General features: G+C 51.9%; 2 protein-coding genes across 2 annotated transcripts; one reads left to right on the top strand and one right to left on the bottom strand.

The window, feature by feature from the left end:
* Window positions 1-1,476: 1,476 nt before the first annotated feature.
* IUM83_02557 (uncharacterized protein) lies at window positions 1,477-1,923 on the bottom strand (the record flags this gene model as incomplete). Its single annotated transcript, XM_067926483.1, has 1 exon — window positions 1,477-1,923. The coding sequence occupies one exon, from the start codon at window positions 1,921-1,923 to the stop codon at window positions 1,477-1,479; it is 447 nt and encodes a 148-aa protein (XP_067796720.1).
* A 2,235-nt stretch (window positions 1,924-4,158) lies between these two features.
* On the top strand, window positions 4,159-8,748 carry IUM83_02556 (phospholipid-transporting ATPase DRS2; the record flags this gene model as incomplete). The annotated part of the gene is made up of 1 exon (XM_067926482.1): window positions 4,159-8,748. The coding sequence occupies one exon, from the start codon at window positions 4,159-4,161 to the stop codon at window positions 8,746-8,748; it is 4,590 nt and encodes a 1,529-aa protein (XP_067796719.1).
* Between the last annotated feature and the right edge of the window lie 13,461 nt (window positions 8,749-22,209).

The raw sequence follows: 22,209 nt of genomic DNA, 5'->3' as shown, positions 1-22,209 counted from the left end.
ACGCCTAGCGAAAAAATGGTCTGCATTCCGAAGAAGAAGTGAAGCGCATGTACCCAAGCCCACGAATCCGAGATGACTGCTTCTCCGAGCCATTCCCACCGAGTTTGTGCGCTCGTCGAGTTTGAATCTAGAAGCGTGTACATGTAGCGGATATTCGACTGCTCTTCACCGTCGAAGAAACCCCGCTTTCTTGACGTTACCACATGATTAACTGGTTCTGTTAGCGGATCTCGCGGTATGCTGCGCAGATCGAGATAACTGTCTTCGGTTAGCCCCAAAAACTCGTATACCTCAAATCCCATCGTTCTCTGGTACGGATATGTCAGCGCCATGAGGTAGAATTGACCTATGTTGCCCGCTTTCATGTCGTGGACAATCGAGATCATGGCTAAAACGCACGGTCCTTTCTTGTTGCGATCTCTAATCTCGTAATCCTGCACATTGAGCGACATCGTGACCATGAACAAATTTTTTGGGTCGCAGCGTGAGCGCACTAAGTTGAAAAATCGCACCATTGCGTTATCGCCTGTCTTGAGGTTGGTGAAGCTGCAGTCCACGACAACGAGCACCAGCTCGAAGTCCTCTAAAGTAGTGATGTTGTATTTCACATCGTCTACCATCTCATGGTACGCCTGGCTCAGGTAGCTGAAGTTGTAGATTGCAGGATTGAATTTTGGTATCCCCGAGCAATTCTGGAATGACGTCTGGTTCTTTGATTCAAGAAATAACGCGTAGTCTCGAGGAGTTGTGTCGCCACCCAACACCCTCTGCACCAGCGGACTATCTCCAATGAGGCCTTTGCCAACATAGCCGGAGATGAGAGTCGCGGTGAACACTCGGAATGACTCGGGTGGGTTATGTGTACCTTGCAAGGTTTGCACCGTGCTCCACGACGCCTTCATCGAGATGATTATGTACTGAATCGCAGCAGCGATCACCACGAGGCGTCGAACGATGTTGAAAATGTGCCATCCCATAAGCTTCTTCTTGGCTCTCGGCCCCACCAAGTACACGTTCTCGCGAGCGGCCGGCTGCGAACGTACCGGAGCCGCTTGAGTTGAGACGCCAGGAGCCCATGAAGGTCTTTTTTGCTGGTCATTGCCAAGGGACTTCACCTGAACCTTGACTATCGACGACACCCCCGCCCGCGACATGAGTTGCCCTCTTGTTCCGGTGTTCTCCCCTCGCAGAATTCAGGCGCAAGATGAACTGGGAAGTGTTCCTCAGTGGCGCTGCTCATCCGGGCTGCAATAATAGGCACCTTTGCCTCATACAAGCCGAAACGTGTGAACCCATCGATCGCAGGCGAGTCGTGCTCCGCCCAGATAATTTGGTGCCACCTCACTTTGATGGACGCATTTCTGCGCTTATCACTGACGTAAAGATAGCTCTTCTCCTCAAGGTCCGACAATTCCTTCCCCCAAATCACAACGAAAAACAATGTCTTGCATGAAAGACTGGGTCTAAAATGGCCTTCTACCGCAGTCGCGTGTGATCTACCAGGCCGAGTCCTTCCAAATATGAAGTCCCAATACACTGGAGCCTAGGACTCGTCGAGCTCTTCGAGGGCCTCGTAGAGATCTGCGATCGCCGCGGCAGGGACGCCGCTTTAACCAACTGCCTGTACGTCCCAATCTTGTTCGTCACCATCGTGGCCTTGGCGAGCGCCGTCTCCGCCTGCAGCTTCTGCAGTTTGGCCTTGCGGAGCTGCTGCTTCATCTGGTGCTTCTCTTTCTCCATTTGGTGCTTTTCCTTGTCCATTTGGAGACGCACTTGCTCCAGTTGGAGCTTCTGAAACTCGATTGCCACCAAGGCGTCATGGCTGGCCGCATCGGCGTCCTGCTGCTGAGGGTCGGGCAGCGTGACTGACACCTGGATGGGCGACGTCCTGCTGCGCTTCGCGGGCGGAGGGTTCGTTGCCATGCTCGCGGTTGTCCTAGGCGCGGGGAGATTTGCAATGCGCAGGAAAAATGGAGCGAAACCAGGTGACTCACTCTCGCGTAGCTTCAACTCACGCTACATTAAGGCCTGGCACGACTACGATCATCGCACACCTGCAGTCTTATTCAGGCTAGGGCCGGACATAGGATACGAAGTGAACTCCGTGTTTGCGCGACGCCCGCTGAAATCCAGTGCGGTGTGTCTGATGCCAGACTTGATCGACGGTTCCACGATCCCCGCCTCGTTGTACCCCGTCGGTAGTTAGAAAATCGCCTGCATGCTGCGTCGTCGAGGAGGTTGGAGTATCACAGGCTGTGATTCACAGTGGGGAAGGAGGAAGGGTAATACTACTAGGATAGTACATGTACTAAAATGTTGTTAGTAAGAGACATCGATCCACTAGGCAGCGATTACAAACAAAAGACGTGTCTGTCGACTGCAACGTACAGAGACGCCTTATAACCAAGCTATGGTAATGTCTGCTGAGAGTGTGCACGTCCTGCTCATGCCGTTGCGAGAAGGCCAAGACGCGATCGTAGTTGCAATCTATTGGAGTCAACAGCCTACGTGTACATGTATAATAATGGTGTATTTATAATACCTCCAGTCGAAAATGCCGTGTCATTTTGCAAGCTGCCTCGAATTCGGTGCTCGCGAGGAATAGGACAGCATCGTGTGACACATCCTGTATCCTGAATAGAACATCCCACACCACTGGTCAACTTGGTTCCCGAAAAACATGCCACGCATCGTTTCGAGTTGATTGTCTGAGCCGATCCATCGATTGCCGTGTTGAAGCTAGCGCCGTGGAGAACCATTCTAGTGCTTCATGCACGGTCTTCAACCCGTCTATTGTCCATGTCATTCTAACAAACGCTGTAACAAACGCTGTACACGTAGTCTTCGCCCCGTGGAGCCCCCCCCGCGTCACTGAGAACCCGCAATTCACACGCTGATAAAAGCGCTACTCGAGTCAAGAGGGCGAAGGTCAAGGTCAAACGGAATAGAAACCGCGACCGCACCGCGACGTTCAGGCTGATCCGCCGTCCATTTCCCGATTCCATAGCGGACGCTAATCGACACTACATTGGGCTGCAGCTTATGGAGCATGTTTCACATGCCTCTGACATTACGTTTTACGGTAGTACATGTAATACGCCCTAGGCCAGCTCGGAGATAAACATGAGCTGGCGAGGTCATCTCCACAGCGTGCTTCAGGGACATAGGGACCTCGCTGTGGGCTCATTCACACAGCCAAACAACTCCCCGCCAGCACACTGGAAGCCGTTTCCCAGATCGCTCGCTATATCAAGTACGTCCAGCAAGCGTCAAGGGCGCGCCTGGACGGATCTACATGCAATCGGCACGGATCCATTTTGGCTGCGACTAAAACCGTGGGATGCCGCGCGGGAAGGACCGTGAGATAGTGCGCTGCTTACCGCGCACCCAGCGAGCGATGTGTCGATGAGGATCGTCAGCCGAGCGCCGCGTTGGTCTCCGCTGGCAAACAGAGGGGCCGCTGCGGCTGGTGCTTACATGCGTGCGTTGTGTGCCCAGCACCTATGCGCGGACGCGCTCAGGCCAGAGACAAATGATAGTATTGACCTGGTCCGCGCATCGCCGATACTGGCGGCAATGGGATCCGGCGCCCATTGAAGGCGCCATGGATGTGGCGCGCTGCTTACGGCACACCAGAGCTCATCACCGAGCGGAAAATAGGTTTGCGCGACGAGAGCTCCGCGGTATCCCGCCCCCGAAAAGCTCGACGTAGATCACCAAGGGTAGCGCGGAGCATTGTGCAAAGCTGCACGCGTAATGTCGCGCCCAGGCCTGCTGGGCGGCGTAAGTCGCCCTGCTGTTTGCGAACAGCAGTTCAGCGGAGCTATTCACCGTTCAACGACCCAGGCAGTGTCATACACGTCGACACCCACAACAAACGTATGCTTCTAGAAGGGCTATCACCTCCCACAGATCCTTACCCTCCCTGCCAACACAACTCACCCCTTCCAAACCATTCTTCACGGAAACCGTTTTTAACAGGGTATCATCTTTCTCATGTGCTGAAATGTCGCATTTATGCACCAAAATACATACCTTCTCTCAGCCAGAGCGCAGAGGACAACAAACAACAGAGCGAGGCAACAACCAGCTGCGCGAGTCCCGAGCAGAGTGCGCACTCCGCATTTCCGTCTCCTCTAGTGTCTAGCAGCAGCTCCGATGGCGCCGCCGCCCGCGGACGAGGAGGGCGGCACCCCCACGGGCCCGTACACGCTGCTGCAGCCGGCGCCGGCCTCGCCCTTCCTGGACGAGATCGACGCCGACAGCATCCTGGGCAGCGACGTGGTGGACGTCCACGTGGAGGAGGACGCGCTGAGCCAGATCCCAGAGGCCGTGAAGACCCCGGAGGACCAGCCGCAACAGGACGCGGACGACGAGTACCGCTGCGTCCACCTGAACGCGCCCGCGCGCAACGCGGCGCTGGGCTACTGCTGCAACCTGGTGACCACGAGCCGCTTCACGCTGTACAACTTCCTGCCCAAGCTGCTCTTCTACGAGTTCAGCAAGCTGGCCAACGCCTACTTCCTCGTCATCTCGGTCATGCAGACGGTCAAGCCCATCTCCAACACGGGCGGCTTCCCGGCCTCGCTGCCGGCGCTGTCCATCATCGTGCTCATCGACATGTTCTTCGCCTGCCTCGAGGACTACAAGCGCCACAAGGCCGACCACGTGGCCAACAACATGCCCTGCCTGCGCTTCGACGCCGCCGCGCGCGCCTTCGCGCCGGCCAAGTGGCACGCGCTGCAGGTGGGCGACGTGGTCAAGGTGGCCAACAGAGACCCGCTGCCCGCCGACCTCGTCATCCTCGGCGCCTGCGAGCCCGACCCGGCCAACCCCGCGGGCATCTGCTACGTCGAGACCAAGTCGCTGGACGGAGAGACCAACCTCAAGCTCCGGCAGGGCCTCGAGGCCACGTACACGGCGCTGCTGAGCGACGCCGCCGTCGCCGACCTGCGGGGCACCGTCGTGTGCGAGACGCCCAACAACTCGATCCACCGCTTCAGCGGCTCCATGACGCTCGAGGGCGGCAAGAAGGAGGTCATCACCACCAACGCCATCGCGCTGCGCGGCTCGACGCTGCGGAACACCGAGTACATCTACGGCCTCGTGGTCAACACGGGCCCGGACACCAAGATCATGATGGCCTCGTCGTCCGATCCCATGAAGTGGAGCAACATGGAGCGGCGCCTCAACAAGCAGATCCTGTACATCTGCACGCTCATGGTGGCGCTGTGCCTGGCCGGCGCGATCCTGTCCACGGTCTGGAACGCCGAGAACCTGAACAAGGACTCGCACAAGGGCGCGTGGTACCTGTACGACGGAGGCTCGACGGCCGTCAAGGCGCCCGTGGGGAACTTTGTCATCATGGTGCTGTACTACTTCCTGCTGCTGAACTCGTTCATCCCCGTGTCGCTGTACGTGAGTATGACGTCCGTGAAGTTCATGCAGTCGTACTTCATGAACAACGACCTGGAGATGTATCACGAGGAGACGGACACGCCGTGCCAGGTGCGCACCATGTCCTTGAACGAGGAGCTGGGACAGATCGACTACATTTTCTCGGACAAGACGGGCACGCTGACGTGCAACATCATGGAGTTCCGCAAGTGCTCCATTAATGGCGTGGCGTACGGCTTGGGTGAGACGGAGGTAGGTATCGCGGCCCGGCAGCGCCAACAGGAGGAGGCCCCGACGACGTCTTCGTTCTACGCCGTGACCCCCGGTGGTGGCTACGCAGCTCCTACGAGGAAAGACCGTGTTGACACTGCACCAGACTCGAACAACCCTCCGACGGACCGTGTCGTGAAGGCGCCTTTCGTTAACTACCAGGATGACGCTCTCTTCGATGCCTTGGCGCAAAAGAACAGTTCTCAGGCGAAAGCAATTGGATCATTTTTTGAGCACTTGGCTGTGTGCCACACTGTCATGCCAGAAAGGGCCCCGGACAACAGTCTTCGTTTGAGCGCATCCTCTCCGGATGAGCAAGCGCTGGTGGCTGCGGCTGCTTGCTTTGGCTACAAATTCGTCGCGCGTGGTCCCGGTAAGGCGATGGTCGAGTACTTTTCGTGCGTGGATCATCCTGAAGACATGGTGTGCAGTCAGCCCGTCGCAGACCATCCTGTCGGCACTTACGAAGTTCTGGAAGTGCTTGAGTTCAACAGTACGCGTAAGCGTATGTCTGTTATCGTGAAGGGCCCCAACGGTGAGCTGAAGCTGTTTTGCAAGGGAGCCGACACTGTCATGTACGAGCGCCTGCGACCGACCAACGACTCATCTATCAAGCAAACGCGCAATCTGACACTACAACACATGGAGCAGTTCGCATCAGAAGGACTGCGCACTCTCGTGATTGGTACGACGGACATTGATCGTGAATTCTTCGAGTCATGGGTAATCCGTTACCGCACTGCTATCAATGATATGCGCCAGATTGACCTTCGTCGCAATGGCGAAGACAACGACATCGATCGGCTCATGGAGGAGATCGAGGTGAACCTGGACATCTTGGGCGCCACAGCTATCGAGGACAGACTGCAAGCTGAAGTGCCCGACACGATTTATAAGTTGCGTCAGGCGTCCATCAAGATCTGGATGCTTACAGGCGATAAGGAAGAGACGGCGATCAACATCGGCTTTGCTTGCCGCCTGCTAGCCTCGGACATCGAACGTGTCGTAATTTCTGCTGATACACACCCGGACTTGGCCTCGATTATGGATGAATTGGAAGCATACAGCCGCGAGGATGAAAATGAGGATACATCTGCGTCGACGCCCGCTGGAGGCCTCGCTGCTATATCAGTATCATCTGATATTCGAGGCTCGGTGTCGGTAAGAAACCAGCGCAAACGGATGACTCGCATCGAAAGTATGGCGGAGATGCCGCAGCAAGACCTAGCTTTGGTCATTGATGGCGAGACGTTGGAACTTGCGCTGGAAGAATGCCCCGAGTTGCTCCTGAAGGTAGCGGAGAAGTGTGTGGCAGTGATCGCGTGCCGTGTGTCTCCTGCTCAAAAAGCGCAGTTAGTGCGTCTTGTGCGCGACAACAACCCAGAAGTCCGAACACTAGCAATCGGTGACGGTGCTAACGATGTATCGATGATCCAAGCCGCGCACGTTGGCGTTGGTATCTCGGGCCAGGAAGGTATGCAGGCTGCAAACTCTTCCGACTACGCCATCGCCCAGTTCCGCTTCCTGTCGAGGCTATTGCTTGTTCATGGTCGCTGGAACTACGTCCGCATGGGCAAACTTATCCTATACATCTTCTACAAGAACGTGATTCTGAACTTGACGCAGTTCTGGTACATGATCTACACGGGTTACTCGGGGCAGAAGTTCTTTCTCGAATGGGGACTCCAGGGCTATAACCTACTTTTTACGGCGTTACCGATCGTTTTGGTAAGCACCTTCGAGCAGGATGTACCAGCATGCCTGGCGCACAACTACCCGCTGCTTTACCGAATCGGCCAAGAGAACACCAACTTCAACACAAAGGTCGTGTGGGCCTGGATCACATCGTGTGTGTGGGAGTCGCTTATCATCTGCTTCGGCGTCTTATACGGTATGCGTTATTTGGTCACGGGAGGAGACACCCCGACAATGTGGGTCTACGGGTGCACGTCATTCACGATTGTATTGATCGTTGTGACCCTAAAGCTATGTTTGCACCAGCAAATGTGGTGGCCGATTCACATCGGCATCTACATTGGATCCTTCATGCTTTGGATTGGCACAGCAGCTTTCATTTCTCACGGCAGGTCCATCAGCTCCTCCTACTGGAATGGTGTGTTCTCGAACACGTTCCGCATTGATGCGTTCTGGCTGGTAGTGCCATTGCTCGTTGTTGCAGCGCTGTCACGTGACTTCATGTGGAAGGGCTACATGCGGATGTTCAGGCCATCGTACAAGCATTTGGCGCAAGAAGTGTGTGCCTACGGTCTCACACATATTGCGGATCAGCTACTCACGTTCCCACCAGCAGAGAAGATTCCGGAGGACGCTTTTGGAGGCGAGGCTGGACGCGTTGCTGCTGGATCTGTCCTTACTTCGAGCATGCGCGATACAACAGTGAGCAAGCCCGTTGCCCCCGCGGTGGTCATGGCGCCGCGCCCACTCATCGGACGTCTTGGAAGCCGCCGCTCGACCACAAGAGGCAGCGCTTTCAGCTACGATGCCGAAAGTGTTATGGTGGAATCTTTCATGTCCACGGATAGGTATGCTCGCGACGCCAAGAGGACGAAGTCCATTTTCGACCGCCACGCAAGTCGGGGTTCGCTAGCTTTCCACCGCCTGCCGTCCGACTCTGATGCAGACCTCGAGGGACTAACAGAAAGCACCCGCCTTACGCGTACGCGTTCTGGACGAGCAGCCACGACTGCGGATGTATCTCCACGACGATCAGCAGGCAATATTTTCCGCGGTGCCCGCCATGGACAGGGCCGGAGACGTTTCTTCTCGGTGTCGGCGCTTTCAGGCGGCACAGCGTCAGGTCGGGCGCGCGAGAACGCAACCATCAACGCAGGTGGGCATGGTCGGCCGCCGTTGAACACTCTGCGCGAAAATGTGACCATGAGCGACGCCACCTCCAGCTTCCACGGTCAGTCAAGCAGCCGTCTGAGGACTCGCGGCTTTGAAAACCGCGCCATGTCCAACGACGACGCGTCGTATCTCGCCCACGGTGACAGCACCAGCGTGCCGCGCTCTCCTCTCGTGCGACGCTACACGAATCGCAGCATGGTATCGAATATGTAAGGTGTAATGGGTAGGAGATCTACATAGGCACGCCCACATGGTCGCGAAGGATTGAAGAGAATGGAGATGTAGGACGTGTATTCATTAGACAGACAGCAGTACCTAAGCATCACGAAATCAAAAACACTTGAACCAATTGTTACCCAACCTACAAATACATTTCTCCGCAATACCACATACGACATACAGTACTACAGTGCTGCTACATGTATAAATTAAAGGTGCACTCGAATTTTTGGCCTAGCAATCTGAATATTTTGTAAGAGCTCGTCAATACTATTAATAGTAAAAACATTATCAAATAGAATCCAGTACTGAACTATTCAGAAGTCTGCGAATTACAGAGTGAGAGCAAAATTTGACAAAACAGGGGTGTTCTATTCTAAATTATAGGCAATTCGATTGAGTGCAAGCGACCAGCAAACGAGACTACGTGTACAGTGTGAACATCCCACAACGGGCACCTAATTCAACGTTAACAAGAAACCTCCGAAGTATTGCAGGAGAGTACAACGCATTTCTGTTCCGCTCTGAATTGGCCATGTAGGCAACCTAAAGAAGGAGCTCCTTCTCTATTCAAAGCACTTAGCCCCTCGGCATCTTCACTCAGCAAGAATAGCATCGTACATTCCTATCGTCAAGGACTTCAGGCTCCATTTTTGAAAGGAGGGTTGTTCAACAATGACAGCAGGTGATAACAATGATAACAACTTCTGGAAAATGTCGATACCAAAGGTCGAGGTGAATCCCCCCGAAGTCGGGCCTTCAAGACGCTCCGTTCGCTCATCCGCGATGAGCCGAGACAAATACATTGTTCACGAGAGCCACACACGAACATTTCCGCATCGGAAAGGTGTCAATTCCGGGCAATCTATATCAAGACTCAAGTTGACGAAATGACAGCTTTTCAACGTCATGCGTCGGCTTGTGGTGATCGCAGCCGCGTGCCAATACATCTACATTTCAATGCTTGCCACTTGGCGGACGATGGAGGTGCTGCGCTCGATGCCTAATCCCACTCAAGTATTTGGAGTTTTTACAGCGTCACTTATTGCTGATTACACAGGCGACGGTCTCATTCGCGATAGCCCGTCGGTTCGGAATGGATTGGGTGGGGATACGACACCACGGGACTATATATTGTTTCTCGAGTCCGCAACACAAGTCTCGACCGAAAACTGCTCGCAGATACCACTTTTCAATGCTGAAATTTACAACCACGCCTTCCTCACGCACATGTACACACAAATGGTGAACGATACGAGCTACAACACGACCGTCCTCTCTGACTTGGAGCTTGTCGTCGTGGTAGTAGACTGCAGCTCCACCCAACTGAACAAAGGAGATCCTTCAATTGTTCGAGTTTTCATCGTAGCACGGTCGCGTGATGACCCAAGCGACGTGTATTTAGTCACAGTGTCGCTTTCGGTGCAGGACTATCAAATGTGGGCCTACAAGAAGTCTGGTCCAGCTCTCGTAGGCATGGTCGCTGTTATACACGACATGCAGGCCGGTATCCCCAAACAACTTTACATGATGGCGCCCACGTTCCCGTATCAACGTTCACTCGATTTTGAGATATACGAGTTCATCAGGATAAGAGAGGAGAGCTGTCGAGAACTGCGAAGCATCCCGAAAGATCCGACGACTCAGCCGGTAAAACACTTGGTGACGTCGCGAAATCGCGGGTTCTATGATGGCGATGTCCAGTCGAATATTCACTCAATGTACTCTCACTTGGATGTGACAGACGCGAGGAGTGCGCTATCAGAGTGGGAGTGCCTTGGCGAGGCTTTAATCGAAGACTCGTGGGCGTGGGTGCACGGACTGCACTTCATCTTCGGGATGCAGACTTTTTTTCTCCTTGCTTGTGCTATTTCTCGTGACATACCAGAACATTCGCGCTGGCAAGATTTGGATTGGGGCTCCGTTTGCTTCAACATCGACTGCAACTTTCGTGAGTCGTGGAATTTTGGTCATGATATCGTGGTATGTGAACTCGTTATGGACACTTTTCGAGTTTGCATTGTCCAATGCCGCCAAACTCTCAGGCAGCGAAGCAGTTTATGTTCACAAGGAGCTCGTGCACGCGGATGTTCTCGTTGTATACCTCAGTGTGGTGGCTTTCCTGAGCTGGATGGTCCGTGAGCGAATCGACCCGTCTGTGGCCATATTCTTGTTTGAGATTATCCACAAACATCGCCTCAGCTTTATACGCATTTCCCCCACCGTTCTGAACGAAATCGCGACCTACTCAAACAGCGTATTTCGACTCGGAGATGCCGTCAAAACACCACTAGTAGCTGCAATGGCCCCGTTAGACTTCTGGTCCACCGTTCAGATTCCCAACAAGAGTGCTACATTTCTTGCTGCCTCCTTCTTCCCAAAGATCAGCTTGTTGGCGATGGTCATGTGTTACGCCTTCGTACGGAAGATTTATCGACATTTCTACCCGGAAGACATCCACCAAAGATCGATCCGAAGCGCGAACCAGTCTGCTAACGAAAAGGCTGCACTTGCTCAAAAAGGGAATCTGACGAATTTCGAAATTTCAACGGGTGCAGAGCTACAAACACGTTTCGGTATCATTTCGGACTATAACAACTACGTGTTTTTGAAGGGCATGAAGTTCGCGTCAGCAGACGGTGTCTATTGCTCAGGATATGTCATCGTAAATGGAAGGTATCTAGTGAGCTCAAAGCGCTTGATGGCGATTGGCATGATGAAATTGGTTCGAACGCGCTTCACCAACGTGTACGCGTACGAGGTTGAAGGCAACTCGGTGAAGGATACCGGGCGGTTAGTGTACCCCGATACGTTCACGTGGACGGATTTGTGGCACTTGAATGTCACCGTGCTGCTTTGAATGTCGTTAAGAACCCGAGAATGAGCCTAGCGAGTCAGCGTGAATAGAAAGTTTCGTCACTTTTGGGAATCAGAAGCCTACCCTGACACACATGTAAATGCAATGTATTGAATTGTATTCCCAAAGAATATCACTGCGTAGTCAATGCATGGTCTCTTTTAGCTAGCCTGCGCCAATCCAATTCGAGGTGTCTTGCCATTCGTGTCAAAGACAGCGTAGTAGTTGGTGAGGAACGCCGTCCCAAGCATCCACGATTGAACTCCCCCCATAAACGCCAGCATGGACCTCTCGTCCACCCGCAAGAGGTAATCGTTCTTCGAAATTGGGAAGGAATGCCCGTCCAAAACGAACGTAATATTTGGCGGGCTCGACGCGCAGTCAACGGAGTAGATCGGTACCCCCGGCGCTTCTTCTTTCGCCCCGATCATCTTAGCTATGCTTGAGATCGCTTCCTAAGGACCAACTATGACGGTGCCCATGCTTGAAAAGGTCACTGCGGAGCCGATAGACACAGTGCCTCCTCCGACTTCAATTTCATCGAGCGGCACCGCTCACGCAATGGGTGACACCGTGTCAACGTAAATCAATTCACCCTAGAAACGACTGGAGTCATACGCACCGAGCAGGAGTTCTCCTGGGCGGCCGTTCCTTCCGATGTAGAGTGAAAACAGTTCTCGCTCCAATGAACCTTGGCGCACTAGATGGTGAAGTGGTGTTTCAACACCTGCCTAACTTGCATCATCAAGACCGAGCCCGAAAATCCCGTCGTACGCAGCAGACGGGTTCCCATGCCCCAGTCGATCGTGTCAGTCGCTTCACCACAAAACTGACTATGTAATTCCAGGTCGGCGATTCGAAGAACGTATGCATTCAAAGAGAGAGCCCCCATTGGTCAAGCATCTGAAGGACATCTACTGACAAAGCAGGCAGGTTGCCGAACGCGTTGGCGTGCTCTCGTGGCCACATCATCTCAGAGCGTACAACAAAATGGTTGACACCCTTGCGAACATTGCGATGGATTCGAAAATTAGCGCACAACGACCGCCAAATTCGCTGGAGGAAAGCTGCTGCAGCTCATGCCCAGAATGATGTGGGGCATTAGATAGCCCGAACCTTAACTGAGGGATCTTCGGAACCCGCGAATGCCACCGTGTAAGTCATGGCAAAACTCTAGGCTGGGCCAAGGGCTATGGCTAGAGTTTTGGCAGACAACGGAAGCTAAATAGGCTTCTGCTGGTATGGACATAGGATGTCGTGAACTAGAACTAAGTGACATCAATGTACCTCACTGAGAAACGAAACGAAAGGATTCGAAGAACGTCAGCTGACAAAAAACCGGTGACGTATGCCGAACTGAAGAAGAATTCATTGACTTGATAAGTCGACGAGGCGCTGAGGTTGTAAAGGTGGTGGACACCTGGCGCACGAGCAGGAACCCACACATCGCTGGTGATGGTGTCAAAAACCACATTGAAAGTCTGTGGAGGAGTACCGAGAGAGATTTTGCCGTATTGAAGGTTCCTACGAGAATGAAGAACAACGCGGTGACGACACGGATCATTTGGTCCGTCTGCATTAAATGGGAACGAGGCGTATTGACCCCCCCCCCCTCAAACGACGACAACCAGACCTTGGAATGCTTCGAGTGGACGGCCAGTGCCAACTCCCGTGGGATGGACATCGCCATCACTTGAACCATGCCCAGCGAGACAGAAATGATCAACAGTAGAGCCGAATGCGAAGGTTGGATGATTTCTCCCCCATGATGAACCGCCGAGTCAAGTAGTGCGAACTTGAGATACCTTTGACCACCGTAGGGGTCCGTTCAGGAGAGCGAGAAAAAAGAGAGCGAGAAAGGCCGTAATTTCTTAAGTTCGCAGTCAATACCTTAAGTTCGCTTTAAGATCCCGTTCAGGGTCGGACTTTTTGGGGATATTCATAAAACTCATCCACCCATTGAAGAATCAGTTTTTGAAATGATTTAACGCAAAATACATATAAAATTTACAATACTCTGAGTTAGTTGTACGAGTTCAAGCAACATTTATTTGTTGTGACAGCATTCGCTTAACGTCAAAAAGTCCAGTCTCAACATATTCCGACAAAATATTAACATAGTTATCCCATATCACTGCATGATAGGGTTTCAAGGGTTGTATTTATCCAAAACCCCGACCCACCCGACAGTTTTGAAAAAAACACCCTTCCCTGCTAAAATATGGGGACCTGGCGTCTGAATTGTCTTCTTGTGCTCGCAGTGTAGTTGTCAGCCAGACGCGGTCGCGAAACGAGATTCCACGGGCTGCCCTCCCTTTTTGTTGCCCGAGCCCACACACCGCTAAGAACAACAGCAGATGCTGCCCAACCAAGGTAATCTTCAATTGATAACCGCTCAGGAAGGAGAAATGATGGAGGTGGTACCCACTAACGTCTGGCCAACCATACTTACAGCACCCAAGTAAGCACTCTCGCTGCATCGCGTCACGTTATGACCGTTAATTTCGCCATCACTACTACTTCGAAGTAGATCCGATCTTGAAATCGCTGCCCAGTGCACCTTGTAGAGCACGAGATACTGCGCGTCGGCGGCCTCTGTCATTTTCATCAGACCAAACGATTTTAACGTTTCCGCCTTGTAGCAGAGCCCGCTATTTTCCCACACGTAGCCACTGAGCAGGATCATCTAGCAGCGGGGCCCTAGCGTCGTGTCGACACAACACGGGGTCACTAGCACGGAAAACGAGCCGTGCATCCATCGCACCGAGATGATGGCCCCCAAAACCGTGTCGAAGTGATCACGAGTACGATTCCAAGGATGATGCCATGACCCACGAGACCCCAGAAGTAGTACGACACTGCCTTCGCAACTGGCTTGGATTCTCTCAGGCTTGGCCGATTCAGACTCGTTAGATACGCGTGCATTGCAGCTGAACAAATGAACTCCCCGAGCAAAGATGTTTCATAGTTAAATAAACTCCGTTTGATAAAGCAATGAGGAACTTCCCTATCCGATTCATCGCCTCCACCATCTCAAACAGTAGCGACAGCATGCCAGACAAATTATATCCGAGGGAGATATATTGGAGTTTGGCGAGTAGTCCGTCTTGTGCGATAAGCAGAAAAAGATCGCTCATCAAGCCCTCCACGAGCAAATACAACAGTGCAGCTCGGTGGTAATTTCTGGCCCCGGGAGCTGAAAGTCGCATACTTTCTTTACAGCATTCTTGAAAGTCATGGGTTCATAGAGGTTATCACAGCGCCTCTGATAACGCCGGCAAGAAATGAAACTTAGGTGGAGCACGTTTGCTCGATAGAAAATCCAGACTGGACCGAACAAACCATACCAGTAGGATTGGCAATCTCCAAATCAGCAACCAAACTTGCACCATTGCTAGCATAGGTGCCACGTCCCGGACCAAGACGTACCCAATGCCGTTGTTCGCACAGTATGTGCCTCTGGCTTCCTCGTAAAATGCATATAATACAATATCCCGTGGTTAAAGTAGTAATCCAAATAATAGCTGCTGCCCGCACAACCAGTTTGGCGGGACTGATGAGGGTGACACCAATTCGTTCTCCAAGATGTATGCACCGTGGATGTTGTAGTGCAGCACGACGAAGTGGCAAACATGTCTCTTTTTCTCTTCATAATAGTGTGTGATGCCGACATTCCACCAAACGTGAGCAATCTCCAATCCGATTATTGGACAGAGCATCTCCATATTCGCAGTGAGTTTTGCTGTGGTAGCTGGAACTACCAGATCGGAGATTTTGTGCGGGGCCATGAAGCGCAGGTAGCTATCGGCTTGGAGAAGCAACGACATCAGTCCAATACACGCCCGCACCACCATCAACATCCGTGTAGCAGTAAATACTCTGTCTTCGTACTACAGACGAGAGGGGGGATCTTTTCGATCGTCTACGCGGTAGATCGTCGCCGACTTCCTTCGTGACCCTGACGTAAATCGGCTGACGCTAGTTGTCAACTTTACCTCGTCATGCAAGTAGGCTGTCCGATTGTCGCCATCCTGTGTCCAGTAACCCAAGACAGTCACGTCTTGCTATGAACTTCACATGGCAACGGACGCTAATGCTATCTGTCGGTGAAAAAACACCTATTGCAAATGCGACCAGGACGACATGGGACCTCTGAAGGTTTTGCACGACAGAGCACCTACTCAAGTCAGTTGTCTGTGGCAATCTATCACCTGGTTCGAAGCCTTTGGTAATTCGAATCGCAGGTTCTGATACTCAAGAGTTTTCGTGCATAACATCCTTGAGCGCATAACATACAAACGGTTCAACCACTCATTGATCAATCTTGCGCGGAGACAAATTAGAATTTGAAGAGTCGATGTATGATCCAGCGAATGCCGATAAAAGTTGGCGCGACAGCGAAGGCTTCCCCCCGTTAACTCAAATTCAACCAATAAGCACCCGCATTTTCCAAGCCGACTGTTTTCAGCGCTGTCCTCACCTCTTATCGAAGTCTTGTCTTCTGTCAGTCTATTCTCATCCACCTCGGGTTGTAGTCAACCGCTCTGACCCGCACTTGGCAACTATTTTGACGGCAACGAACCCCGGAGTTGTTTGTCACTTACGACTAAAAGCCATGACGAAGATGTCGACTCCGACAGCACCGCCAATATCAACTCTTCAAGTGCGACAGCTGGGTGCTAAGAGCAAGAAGCGTTCGTTGCGCTCAACGGCGTTTGGCCGTGAAAAGCAGTACATCATCCAGACCAAACCCAAACGGAAGATCACAAAGTGGCAAGCGTTCACCGTCATACGGCGCCTTGTGGTGATCGCCGCTGCAATCCTGTACATTTATATCTCCATGATGGCGACATGGCGCATGACAGAAGTTCTGCGGGACTCGACCAACCCTGCTCAATCTTTTGCCATATTCACGTCGTCTCTGATTGCTGGCTACGTTGGCGACGGTCTAATCCGAGACAGCCCGTTAGTGCAGGACGTTTTAGGCGGGGATACAACACCTCGGGACTACATGTTGTTTTTGGAGTCCGAGACGAAGACTTCCGTCTACAATTGCTCCGCTGTACCGCTTTTCACACCTGATCTGTACAGCTACGGCTTTCTGACCCACGGGTACTCGGAAATCTTGAACGACACTAGCTACAACATCACTCTCCTCGACGACTTGGAGCTTGTGGTGGTTGTGGTGGACTGCAGTTTCACGCCGCTGACAAAGGGTGACCGGTCGATTGTCCGCGCTTTTAACGTGATGCGTGCTCGTGAAGACCCTAGCGATTTGTATTTAATCGTGGCCTCGATGTCTGTACAAGACTACGAAGTGCGCGCCCACGGTAAGTATGGACCCGCTCTTTTAGGAATGCTCACCATGGTCCATGATATGAGAGACACTGATTTGGAACAATTTTACCTGGTATCTCCGACTTACCCATACCAGCGATCACTAGAATTTGAGCCCTATGAGTTCGTTAGAGTGAGTAAAGGCTACTTGGAATTGCGCAGTATACCCCAAGATCCTCTCACACAGCCAGTAAAGTACGTGCGTACAACACGGAAACGCGGCTTTTACAACGGTGACACTCAGTCGAACATCAACTTCATGTACACGCTACTCAACATTGAGGATGCGAAAACCGTCATGACTAAATGGGAGTGGTTTGGTGAGACGACTACTACAGATTCGTGGGCATGGGTGCATGGCCTTCACTTTTACTACGGCATGCAAACCATATTTTCGCTGATCGTGCTAGCTATCATAGGCTACCACAATTTCCGCCTGGGCAAGGTTTGGATCGGGGATCCGTTTGCCTCGGTTTCAACTACGACGTTTGTTGGACGAGGTGTTCTAGTGCTGATTTCGTGGTATATGGACTCGTTCTGGTCGATCTTCGAGTTAGCAATGGCTAACGGCGCCGTTTTGTCAGAAAACGAGCAGGTTTATATCCATAAAGAGCTGGTGTATGCTGACGTCCTTGTCGTGTATCTCGGCTTGGTTGGGTTGATCAGCTCAGCTATCCGAGAACGAATCGATCCGGGTATCGCGCTCTTCTTGTTTGAAATTATCCACCTCTGCCGGTTTAGATTGCTGCACGCTTGTTCTGCAGTGCTGAACGAGGTGGTGTCTTACTCGGAGAAATTGTTTCTACTCGGTGACAAACAGGTCCTAGATGCAGTTTACGTGATGTCTCCGATGGACTTCTGGTCTGCCTTCCAGATCCCCACACTTAATGTCGCCTTTATTGCAGCCTCATTTTTTTCCCAGACTTATTTTACTTGCTACAATAATCGGCTACGCGATCTCGCGGAAAATCTATTGGCACTACTATCCAGATGAAATCTATCACCTATCGGGCCAAAGCACTGGCCAATCTGGAAATGAGAAGACAGCGCTTGCTCAAAAAGGCCACTTAACCAACTTCGAAATCTCGACGGGCGCAGAGCTGCAAACACGCTTCGGGATAATCTCGGACTATAAGAATTATATCCACTTTAAAGGGATGAAGTTCGCGTCGGCAGACGGTGTCTATTGCTCAGGATATGTTATTGTCAATGGCAAATACTTGGTGGGATCAAAGGACTTGCTTGCGATTGCGCTGATCAAAGTGATTGGCACCCGCTTCACGGTCGTGTACACATTCGAAGTGGAAGGAAATACAGTCAAGGATACCGCTCGACTGGTGTACCCCGAGACCATGAGTTGGTCCGATTTATGGTATCTGAATGTAACAGTGCTGCTTTAAAATTTAAACGACATTTAATGTCGTTAACGACCCGAAAGTAACCCTGGCGAGACAGCGTGAATAGAAAGTTTTGTCACCTTTGGGGATGAGTTGTATTCTCAATGAATATAGCCACACTCGATGCGTAGCCTCTCTTAGCTAGCCTGCGCCAACCCAATCCGAGGTGCCTTGCCAGTGGTGTCCAAGGCCGCGTAGTAATTGTTGAGGAACACCGTCGCAAGCATCTACGATCCTCCTCCCACACGCGCGCGCGCGCGCACACACACACACACACACACACACAAACGCCAGCATGCACCTCTCGTCCACCCGCAAGATGCACTCATCCTTCGAAATTGGTAAGGAATGTCCGTTCAACACAAACGTGACTAATGCCGTGTTTAAGCAGGGAAGCACTGGGTTTTGTTAGGCGAACGTTGTGTAGCCCATCTTACTCTGACGCATCTCCTACGCCTGCTTCGCAGCTGCAGCACATGCCCCACACTACGTTAGTACTTCCGCAACAAGTCGCGAACATCTCCCATTCACGCGGATAGGTTACTTCGGACCACGGTAAACGACCGATGTTGTTGCATTAGGCCACTACAAGCAACATCCACATCAGAGCTCGCAACGGGTACCCGAAAGTAGGGTACCCGTCCGACCCGACCCGCCCGAACGCATTACGGACGGGCACGGGTACCCGATTGAAATTGCGGGCGGGTACGGCCTCCCGGTAGGTGCAGGGCAGGTATAGATCCGAAAATGGTTGCCAAGCTTTCCAGTCGTTTCTGGGTAGGACGTGATGGTTAAATATATGTATATATATATTTATTATTGAAACTTCAGGTACGGGTAGGGTACCCGATCTACACGGAGGAACCTGCAGGACGTGTGCGGGTGCCCGATACCAGCTGTCGGGCGGGTAGGGTGACCCGTGAACCTCTGGTTGCGAGCTCTGATCCACATAAGGGTTAGCAAACGAAAAGAGGCGATCGCATCACGAAACTTGTAAGGAGTTATATTGCTTGAAAAGATTGACAGAGCTTTCACTGCGACGTGAGCGATGGTGATACAATGTGGCCGCCGGTGATCCCAGGTGAAGACTTGTCCTGGTGGCGTATATTAATATTTAGACACTTATTTCGGAGCTTGCTGGAAGCTGGCGCTTTGACATCTAAGTGAGTTTAACTCACTTAAATAGTGGAATAGTTTAGGGTAGCTCACTGAGCTACCCTCGGTTTCCCTTCCTGAGGTCGTGGTGACGGGAGTTTTAGGGGATGCGGTTGCAGAGTTTTATTGTGGGCGTGGCTAGGAGATATAGTGGTGGAGGGAGTCGGGGATCGGAAATAGACTTACAAGGCGTTCGTATCGGAAGTTGCTCCGGGCGACCTTCAGTGGAACGCTTGATCTTCGTGGGCCTTACACATAGGGACACTAGGTGCACACTAGGTAAAACGCACTGGTGAGCCTAGACAGTTCTGCACGTCCGTTTTTAGCCACGTTCTCTTCACCGCAGCCTTGTCTTCCTGTTACCTCATTCTATTCTCATCGCAATGACTGCTAAGTGCCAACCGCACTGAGTCATTATAGCATCGACTGGGCCCAGGACCTGTCGCCAAACAATGCCCGACGCGCCACTATCATCACTTCAAGCCCCTCACTTTGCAGCCACAAACAAGCCTCGTTCATTACGTGCGGCGGGGTTCGGTCGTGAAAAGCATTATGTCGTTCAGACGAAGACCAAACGCACCATCACAAAATGGCAGGTTTTCAACATCGTTCGTCGGCTTCTTGTCATCGCCGCTGCCATTCGGTATATCTACATCTCCATGATGGCGACCTGGCATATAATGGAAGTTCTGCGCGATATGACCAACCCCACGCAATCTTTCGCCGTATTCACGTCGTCCCTAATTGGAGGCTACGTTGGCGACGGTCTGATACGAGACAGCTCACTAGTGAAAGACATTCTAGGTGGAGATACAACACCTCGTGACTACGTGCTATTTCTCGAGTCCGACACGAAGACCTCCATCGACAATTGCTCCGACGTCCCTCTTTTCACACCCGATCTGTACAGCTACGGTTTTCTGACACACGGGTACTCGGAAATCGTGAACGACACTAGCTACAACATCACTATTCTCGATGAACTCGAGCTTGTGGTGGTTGTGGTGGACTGTAGTTTTACGCCGCTGACGAAGGGTGATCGATCATCCGCGCGCGTTTTCAACTTGGTGCGATCTCGCGAAGACCCTAGCGATTTGTATTTGGTTGTGCTGTCGCTGTCTGTGCAAGACTACGAAGTGCATGCTCACAGCGAGTCTGGGCCGGCTCTCCTGGGAATGCTAACCGTGATCCATGATCTTCAAGAAGACAACCCAGACCAATACTACATGCTGGCGGAAACCTATCCATTTGAACGTTCACTGGAATTCACCCTTTACGAGTTTGTTGAAGTATCTGGCGGTTACTTAAAGTTGCGCAGTATCCCTGAAGACCCACTCACCGAACCAGTAGAAGAGGCCCTCACAACAAGAAAGCGTGGGTTTTACAATGGTGACGTCCAGTCGAATATCAATTTTATGTACACTCTTTTGGGCGCGACGGATGCGAAGACCGCGCTGATTGAGTGGGAATGGTTTGGCCAGGCTCGTACTATCGACTCGTGGGCGTGGGTACATGGACTTCACTTCCTGTATGCGATGCAGACGATATTTTCTCTCATCGTGCTGGCCATTGTAAGCTACCATAATTTTCGCTCAGGCAAGATTTGGATTGGCGACCCATTTGCGTCGGCTTCAACTGCGACGTTCGTCGGACGAGGTGTGCTAGTGTTGATATCGTGGTATGTGGACTCGTTCTGGTCGGTCTTCGAGTTAGCGATGTCTGACGGCGCAACACTGTCCGGGCACGATCAGGTTTATATCCATAAGGAGTTGGTCTATGCGGATGTTTTGGTCGTGTATCTCGGCTTGGTTGGGCTTATCAGCTCAGCTATTCGAGAACGCATCGACCCAGGGATTGCGATTTTTCTGTTTGAGATTGTCCAAACGTACCGGCTCAGTATATTTCACGGTTCTACTGTCGCGCTGAATAAAGTCGTATCTTACTCGGAGAAGCTCTTTCTCCTTGGCGATGAATCAGTCTCGGATGCAGTCAACTCAATGTCCCCAATGGACTTTTGGTCGGCCTTCCAGATCCCCACAATGGACGTCAAATTTATCGCTGCCTCCTTTTTCCCAAGAATCATGTTACTCGTCTCGATCATGGGCTACGCAATCTTGCGGAAGATCTACTGGTACTACTACCCTGAAGCTATCCATCCGCTATCGAACCAAAGTGCCAACCGGTCTACAAACGAGAGGGCTGCACTTGCTCAAAAAGGCCACTTGACCAACTTCGAAATCTCGACGGGGGCGGAACTTCACACACGGTTTGGGATTATCTCTGATTACAACAACTACGTGTACTTCAAAGGGATGAAGTTCGCCTCGGCAGATGGCCTATACTGCTCAGGATACGTTATCGTGAACGGGAAATTCTTAGTCAGTTCGAAAGATTTGTTGGCGATTACCATGATGAAACTGATCGACACATGCTTCACAGTCGTGTACGTTTACGAGGTGGAAGGAAACACCGTGAAGGATACCGCTCGCCTGGTGTATCCCGAGACTTTAACATGGACGGATTTGTGGCATTTAAACGTATCCGTGTTGCTCTAGACCGCTCGAACATTTAGGTGCAACATAAAAATAAGAATGTACAAAATATATACTCCCTGAAGCCCAGAAACCATCCAACCAAGGATAGGTTAAGTATGATCTCTTCATAATGTTTCCCCAGCAATATTGACAATGCCAGAACATGCCCGCTCGC

The sequence above is a fragment of the Phytophthora cinnamomi genome, assembly GCF_018691715.1.
Source record: "Phytophthora cinnamomi strain GKB4 chromosome Unknown Contig16, whole genome shotgun sequence".
In the NCBI taxonomy this organism is placed as follows: domain Eukaryota; phylum Oomycota; class Peronosporomycetes; order Peronosporales; family Peronosporaceae; genus Phytophthora; species Phytophthora cinnamomi.
The sequence above is the reverse complement of the archived record's forward strand: the minus strand, read 5'-3'. Positions and strand labels throughout refer to the sequence as shown.